This window comes from Opisthocomus hoazin, chromosome 1 (genome assembly GCF_030867145.1).
Source record: "Opisthocomus hoazin isolate bOpiHoa1 chromosome 1, bOpiHoa1.hap1, whole genome shotgun sequence".
Lineage (NCBI taxonomy): Eukaryota > Metazoa > Chordata > Aves > Opisthocomiformes > Opisthocomidae > Opisthocomus > Opisthocomus hoazin.
In genome coordinates, this window is record NC_134414.1 from 94,206,242 (window position 1) to 94,214,503 (window position 8,262).

Sequence of the window (8,262 nt, forward strand, 5' to 3'; positions counted from 1 at the left end):
AGGAGCATTTGTCTTTCTGCTCCCCCAAACATTCAGATATTTACAGAAGACACAGACAAGTGGAACAGGGAGAACAAATCTGTGATGTAGAACAAGCTATTGCAAGCAGAACTGATAACTTTTCGGTCACTGAGTCAAGTCCATTGTTGCCATGAGAAACTTCATATAAAATATTTCATAAAATCACGTATCTTTTAACATTGCATGGAGGTATCAGTAGATTTGCTAGTTTACCCAGTAGTGCAATATTGGTGGAACCTCATCCTTCCAGGGGATTTAAAGCCACTTTGACCAGATTTGCCCTGTTAGGCAATACTATCCATAATAAACGACATTGCAAGGAAAATGAGGTTTGAAGCTTCTGCCTTGCAATTAGTGGAAATGATATGCTTTTGTAAGAGTAGTCTGAAAGGAGAGGTCAGTTTGAAGTTAGAGTGGCTTAATTAGTAACTCAGTGATGTCTGAATTGGAAAATTGTCATTGTGTTGTCTCTCACATTCAGCCTTCCACAAGCTGGTTTGGTGATCAGTGATAAGAGCAGCAAGCTTATGCTGGTTGACTAGGAAAGCATGTCCAGGTTGTGTTGCTACACTTCCCTTCTGATGGGTTTGATGATTTAAGGTGCTAATTTCAGCGCTGCAGCAATGAAACCATGAATTTTGGATCCAGTGTGCTTGAGGTTAGGTATCCCAGCCATCCGGAGATTGGACGTCATCCACCAACATCCCATTTTCAAAAATCCACATGAAGATTGTCTTCAGTGGAGAGTAAGATTGTAGAGAGGCAAGCACTAATTACATTTTAAATTCAGTTCCAATGTAACTGATAGTACTGCTAAAAAACTTTCAGTGCTTGCAGCTTTCTTCTTTTTACTATCGCATTTTTTCATTCCATGTGAACTTTAAAGCATTGTGGTCCCTCAGCATCCTGACTGTTCTGAAGGCAGGAACAGATACAGAACTGAAGCGTCATAGAGAAACACATCCAGTCCTCTACTGTAGCAGACAACCAAGCTATGTTGTGAAATGTAATTTGTAAAAACCGTTAAGATAAAGCTCATTATATGTATGCTGTTGACTCCTGCAACTTCTGTTTGAAAGGCTGTTGCAAAACCACTTGCCTCTGTATTTTGGGGTAATATTTGTAATGCTTGTTGATAACTAGAATGTGAGAGGCTAATTCTCAAGAACAGATTTACAAAGAAAGAAAATTACTTTTGACTTGCAAATTTCTCCCCATTAGCTACAGTTTGTGGACATAGTGCTCTTCAGGGATTTTCTTTTATGTTGTGCATTTACTTCAGGATTTTTTTGCATACATTTTTTATATTTTGAAATGAACCAAGCATTTGTAGACGCAATGTTTGGAAATGCTAGTTGCTTTTTTTTTTCCCTCCTATCAACTTGTATTTCATTTCCCACAGTGTTGCAGATACCAAGCAGAACAAAACCGAAGGTTTCCTATTACGATTTTGTTTGATCTATTGCAAATTAATTTACAGACCCAGTGATAGCTGCTGGGAAATGAAGGATTGGTTTTGTTTGGTCAGTGAAGACGACAGGCATGGATCAAATAAGGGTTAACAATAACGCACTTGAACAAATTGAATCAGAACATAATGCATGTATTGAATTTGATTGCAACATGCATGTCCATGGAAAAGTTTTTTGTTTAAAACAAATCAAGGCTATGGCTTAATTATCAAAGCAAAACAAGAGAGATAAAGAGCTACATGTTTCTGATACTGCTTTTTTCAAAAATAGCTCCCTTCACACAGTTATCTACATGTTTAATTTCCATGCATAATAGCAACAGTTATTGTTGTCATTTGCTGAGAGATTAACAGATAGTAAGTACAAACAAACGCAAATAAGGCCTGAATAGAGAGGTGACAAAGAAGAAAAGACTTCTTTAATGTTAATTATAACTGGTAGGAAGTCTATACAAATGACATTAACTGTTTTTTATATGAATTGAAGGGACATTTAGTTAGTATCTACATAACACATTTTTTTTAATTGTAGGGAACAACTTAGATCTCCATTTTAAAAATATAGTTTACTGAGAAATGTACTGTTCAGTGAAATTCGCATGTTGTGATCATTATTTCTTAGTAGTTGAAAACAAGTATAATAGTAAACTGTTGAATTAGAATGCTGATTTTTATCCTAAGCTGTTGGTTTTTGTTCAAGAAAGGTTTTTCAGCCTTTTTTCACCTGTATTTTGTGACCAGCAAGGTTCCCAGCACTTTGTTCAACAGGGACTGCATTAGACTGAAACAATTTATAAAGAAACTTGCTTCAAATGTCGTTATTCAATGGTAGTTTGGCTGGACCATCTATGCATTCCCTTATAAGACAATAGAAGCAGTACCTTGCAAGTGGTGTAGTCCTTTGTTTCTTAATTGTTAGCTAAGAATACCAATAGGTGGCAGAAAACGCACTGTTACATTTATCATGCATAATTTTCATGGTTGTCTATTTTTGAGTATTCTGCTCAGCTGGAGGTGGGATGTTGCTCCCATTCCAGGCTTTGTTTTTTCAGTTGCTCTTGCATTCCCTAACTAAATACCTTACTACCTGGCAGTTTCCATGCTTTGTTTTTCTAGTATAATAAATTGTTTTAAAGTTCAAATATAGTCATTTAATATGTTTTGAGTGGTGAATGTTCTCCTTGTGCACACAAAATCTTTTCATGGTTACAGCTGAAACAATTATGCACTTAACCAGGAGGGTTTTAGAAGGAGTGAGTAAACCCTCCGCACCTCCCCCTGCCTGGCTGTGGGCTTCCAGGCCCTGGTTGTGTCAGACTGCTACCAGGTGTTTCATAGGAAGGTACAGATGCCACATAATAAGCAATTATGGCGTAAATGGCTTTCCACACAGAGCATAGCTTTTGTCTCTAGGAGTTAACTTCATGGAATATCTGTGACAATTCATTATCCTTTCCAGAAATATTTTTGTTTTCCCTCACAGTAGCTCTGATGATATTCTCAGCACTGACATAAGTGAGTGTCTGAAGATCTCAATGCTGTCCTTGAGTAGCTGTTATTGGTAGAAAGCTATTCCATGTCTGTTAAGTTATTTAAAAAGTGGGAGGCAACAGATCAACACCTTCCTGGTTTAGAAATAAATCTCAGGTCCATTTGCAAAGCCAAAGCTAAGGACTAGCTTTTTCACTTGAGGCCCATTTATGTCATCTGACTCCAGCAGACACAGGTCAGGTGTCTATGTTAGGTCAGGTCCTAAATTAGGACTTTTCATGGTGAAGCATCTGCTGATGAAGTAGCTCAGTTTTGCTGAGCTGTGTCTGTCTTTCTACTGTCACTTGTGAAATATTTGTCAGAAATAATTTGTATGTGACAAGGAGAGTGGTGCTAGGACTGCCAGGCCAACAGTTGTACAAGAGACCAAAATTAAATCCATGGAAGGTTTCTGAATTCTTGGCATTTTCTCACCGTGCAGTATTAAATATGTAATGATTTGCAATTTTAACCTGCATAACAATAAAACTCAAACATAATGGTCAGATAACTGATCCTACTGTTTCCAAAAAGCTTGCTTTGCATTAGGTGTACTCTTATTTTATTAAGAGAGTCTAGAGCAGCAGGGTCTGCCTCATCCCAAAATCTATTAGGTGAATTGCTTTTTGGACATGCTTTTTTTCTTCCTCCATTTACTATAAATGGGTCATAGGGTGACTAGCTTAGACTGGGTATCAGGCTTCTAGATATCCAAAGTTGGGTGAAATGAACCTTAACTGCATGTTTAATGGACTCTTTCCATTTCTGCATTACAGACTTGGGCACACGGTTTAGGTGGTGCTGTATACTGTGCTGTCAGCGTGCAGTTCCCCACAAAGTTTTTCTGGTCTGCCCACATGGGCATAAAAGCTCCGCTCTGCAAGAGCAACGAGAAGAGTTTTGATGGGCTTGGCACCGAGTGGGAAAATACGGAGGATATGAAATGATTGAAGAAGTGGTGAGGGAAGAGAGGTTTCTGGAATAAATGAATTTATTTGGAAAGGATTTGAAGTTTCATGTTAAACAAACAAACAAACAAAAACTGAATCTGGCTTCTAGCACTTTTGAAATAATTACGGAATAATATATTTTTAAGTTGAAGAGAGGGATAAACCTGACAGACATGGAAGAACACAGTGTTCAGGTTATGTGATCCTTTAGACAACAAGTTGCAAAAACAAACAAATCAATCTCTGCATACTCCAGTAAATGACCGGAAAGACATTGACACAAATTTAAAAAAAACAAAACAAACAAACAAAACCCATAAAACAAACCCCCAAACTTTTAAAAGTAGGCATAGTCAAATCCCATTTTAACAAGGTTTTGGAAAATGGAAAAGTGAAGTTAATGTATTTTCCACACAATTTCCAAAGCATTTGACATATAGTGACTGAAATATGTAACTTTAAACTGAGCTACTGACATAGTCATATTGAATCAGGACACTGGATTACTGAGGTACAAAATACAGATTCAGTTTTGGCCATGCCATTGAGGAAAGGAAACTTAAGTCGTGTGTTATTAACAAATTTGCTTTGCCAGCAAACCAGAATCTCCAGGAAACGAAAGCCAGAAAAGGTGTATAGTTGCAGGCTTTCATTATTGACTTGTAACCAAGACGGTGATAGTGACAGTAGTGCTCTGAGTGCAGCTGTGGAAACTGGAAGGGTAGGAAACATGATAATAGTTGGAAACCTGAAGTGCCACTGTGGAAATTAGAAGTCATTGCCAGAGTGTAATGCTGGGGCAGCTTGTTAAAGAGCCAATGAGAAGGGAAGCAAGCAACTTTCTGAGTTGTCCTCTGATTCGTAAGATATCTGTAGAAGTACCAGGAATCCTGGTAGGGTTAGATTAAACTTCTTTGCAGGAGTAACAAAAACAAATTTTGAAAACAGAGACAAAAATAAAGATTCACCATTCCCAGCAGAGACATCAGCAGCTGATAGTTTGAAATGCAGAGTTTGACAGTGCTGAGCTGCTCAGGGGTGATAAAAGCAGGAGCTGTTTGAGAAGAGTTGCAGAGAGACCTTGTGAGACCACGCTGACTTTTCAGTTAACAATGGAATAATAATTCCTCTGCCAAGTAGCTTTAAGTGATGTAGATGCTAAAACCCCAGTCTTGATTTTGCATAAAATATGTGTATTGACTTACTAGTAAAGAATAAAACTATAATTCTTGGATAATAATAATAAATATCTTTCTGGAAATGACTGCTCAGTGTTCCAATGTTCAGTAGTGCTCCAGACAAACAGACCTTGAGGAAAGAAAGGAGCAGAGAACAAGGTGGCAAATACCATCTTGTTCCTATACAAATTCGTCTTCGTCTAGGATCCTGAATACAGTGTGCAATACTGGTTTCATCTCCCTCCCTATTTGTCCCAATTTCCCCCACCCCCTCATTCCAAAAAGGACCTGGAAGAGATTCAGAGAAGGGCAACAAAGATGTGGAGTGGTTTCCATGCAAGGAACAGCTAAGTAAATTAGGACTGTGGTTTGGAAAAGAGTTTGATTGCAGGTGATGTGATGGAGGTCTATAAAATCATAAGTGGCATGGAAAAGGTGAATGTAGAATGATTATTCCTCATCTCTCCTGATACAAGAACTAGAAGGCATTAAAAAATTTTTTTTTTCTTGGATATACTCAAGAAAAATAAGATACTTTTTTATATAGTGTGTAGTTGTTCTGCAAGATGTTGTAGATGTTAGAAGTTCACATTGGTTTGAAAAGCACTTGAAGTTCATTGGGTTGGGGGTAGTAATGCATCTGTCACCACTGAATATAGAGACAGTGATTCAGGAGGTCCTTGAGCCCTTTCCAAAAGCTGGAAAAATCTTCTGGAAAACTTCTACTGTGTGCTTTCTCTCATGATGTTCCTTAGGTATCTGCTGTTGGTGGTTTTTAGAGATGAAGTGTGGCATTGGTTTAACCTGTGGTTGGACTTGGTACAAAAAGTACATGCTTACCAATCCTAGAAGCATTCTGTCTTTCATACTCCTACGAGAAGCCTTTTGCATTGTCTCACTGAACTGACATGGGTCAAGCTGGCTCAGATTTTATTTCATTTTAACTCAGCAAAATGTTAGTTTTTCCTAAATGAGTCGGTTTACATTGAAGTCTCGATAGCTTTCTATAAAAAAATTATTAAAAAAGAGAAAAAAACAGAAAGCTTCTGGCTGTCATCAGAAAACCTAGAAGTTCAAACTGGTTTTCCCCTCTAAAGTGCAAGCAAGGAAATGGCACTTGAAATTTTAATTTGTTACAGATCTCTGGGGTGTCTTGCTGTCCGGTCTACATAGTTGTATAAAATAATTCTGTTCAATGTTAACATGTATGAACTGGAGAAGAGTTTCAGTGTATTTGAAGGAAGGGATGACTGTAGTATGCAGAATGTGGGATTTTGAAACAAGACGACTTTGGTTGTGTTCTCCACCATTGACTGTGTTACCTTAAACAAGGACCGTCACCTCCTTACACATATTGTAGTATCAGCTTCACAGAGGATGTTAAAGTTGGCATTTTTTTTTCTTCCTTGAGTATGATTCATTGTTCAGGTGGGATAAAAGGAAGCTACAACTTGAATTTATGGTAAAAATGTATTTTCTTGTACGTTCTCCCTTTCTGCAGGGTTGGTTAGTATGTGAGGAGCCAACTTGCCAGAATCGAACCCGTCGACTTCCCCTGAGTTTCTCCCGGAGTGGCCCTGTGTGCCAGGCGTGCAGAAAGGCTGTTCTGAGACCAGAGGTGAGTGGTTTAAGACAAAGCTTTGATAGCAGTGAAGCAGGATTCTCATGGAGCTCTCCTCTCTGTCAGCTTTGCCTTTCAAAGGTAGCAGGATTAAGCAGGAATTTTTAATTAGCTTATTAGTTTAAAGGGGACTGTTTATGCTTTTCCGACTCCACATTAAAGCTGCGTCCTCATTGCTGTGAAGAGAGCATGCCATGCAGCTGCTATGTTGGGAAATTTTCCAGCTGACGAGCATTTGGTCAGCAAACTAGAATTTGCTGGAATGTTTCTGCCAGAATACAGGTAAATTAAAGCAGACAAACAAAACCAACCTTCTGAAACAAAAGCAACTGCTTGCTTTTCTGCTGACTGGTTCTCACCTGACTGCATTTGGTGCTAAGGAGCTGGAGGTGGGCTTTCATGCTGTCTTCTGGGGGTACTCTAAGGCGGTAAGTATTTTCAGGAGATGAGAAGTTCAGAGTTCTGCACATTTGGATTTGGCTCCATGTCTGAAAAATGTAGGAAGCTTTTAAATCTCACATAGAGCTAGATGGTCTGGTCTTCCAGAGTTCAGGACTGCTGCTCCACCCTACCTGGTTCTCTTGGGTTCTGAGATTAAAGGAAGCTGATTCTCTGGCAAAGGACTTCAATTTATTTGTTAGGAAAAAGGAGGGGGGGAGTTTAATGTTTAGAAGTCTTGACATTTTCCAGAATTTACATAAAACAACCAAAGAGAGAGAGAAAGATTCCATAAAGAAACTAGGGAATCTTTGATTTGCGTTTGTTTCAGGTTGTAATAAGTCTTTAAATTATCCCTACTTATATGAAACTTAAAAAATCAAGGGTTTGAGGTGGGCCTGTCAAGTGAATGCTCTGAACAACATTGTTTTATTTACCACATGAGATTTTTTGGTCCTCCTTAATCAGGACTGCAGATGTAAAAAGTCACAAAGGATAAGTGTCAGTCAAAATCAAGGGACTGAAACAGCATTGTCAGAGAAAGACGGATCAAAAGGTAGCCATTTTTTGCATTAGTGGTATGTTAATGTTGAAGAATATGACAAGATCAGATAATCAACAGCATTATAAAGTGGGTAAAAACGAGTGGAAGTTCCCAATCTCCTAACCCAGGAAGCAGGTGGTATCACATAAAATTAAAAAGGAAGAAAAGCAAATGCATCAGAGAGCAAACCTTTCACCTGTGCCATTAATCTGAAGTATATTGCTGTAAGAAATTTCAAGCCAATACTGGTGGAAAAAGAGACTGAGGCTTATATGGGTGTTAGAAATGTCCGGATATGTTAGTTGAGGAAATTCAGGTTTTGATCCAATTTCTTGCTAGTAGAGGCGGGTGAGATCTGGTGAGGAGATTATTCTGCCTTCTGCTACCTCTGTATTCTGTCACATTCTTCCAAAATACGGATGCATTAGCCAGCATAAGGAGAAGGTGCTGCACTGAGCAGTAGGATCTTTGCTTTGATCTTCTATATTAGTTGCTATTGAGCATTCCAA

The 8,262-nt window shown here is 38.5% G+C and overlaps 1 protein-coding gene across 1 annotated transcript in view; it reads left to right on the forward strand.

Moving 5' to 3' along the window:
• Window positions 1-8,262, forward strand: part of POLA1 (DNA polymerase alpha 1, catalytic subunit) — a 203,200-nt gene that overhangs the window by 130,524 nt on the left and 64,414 nt on the right. The window contains exon 35 of the mRNA XM_075429909.1: window positions 6,652-6,768. Coding sequence (XP_075286024.1) covers window positions 6,652-6,768 — 117 coding nt within the window. The remainder of the gene's footprint in view (window positions 1-6,651; window positions 6,769-8,262) is intronic.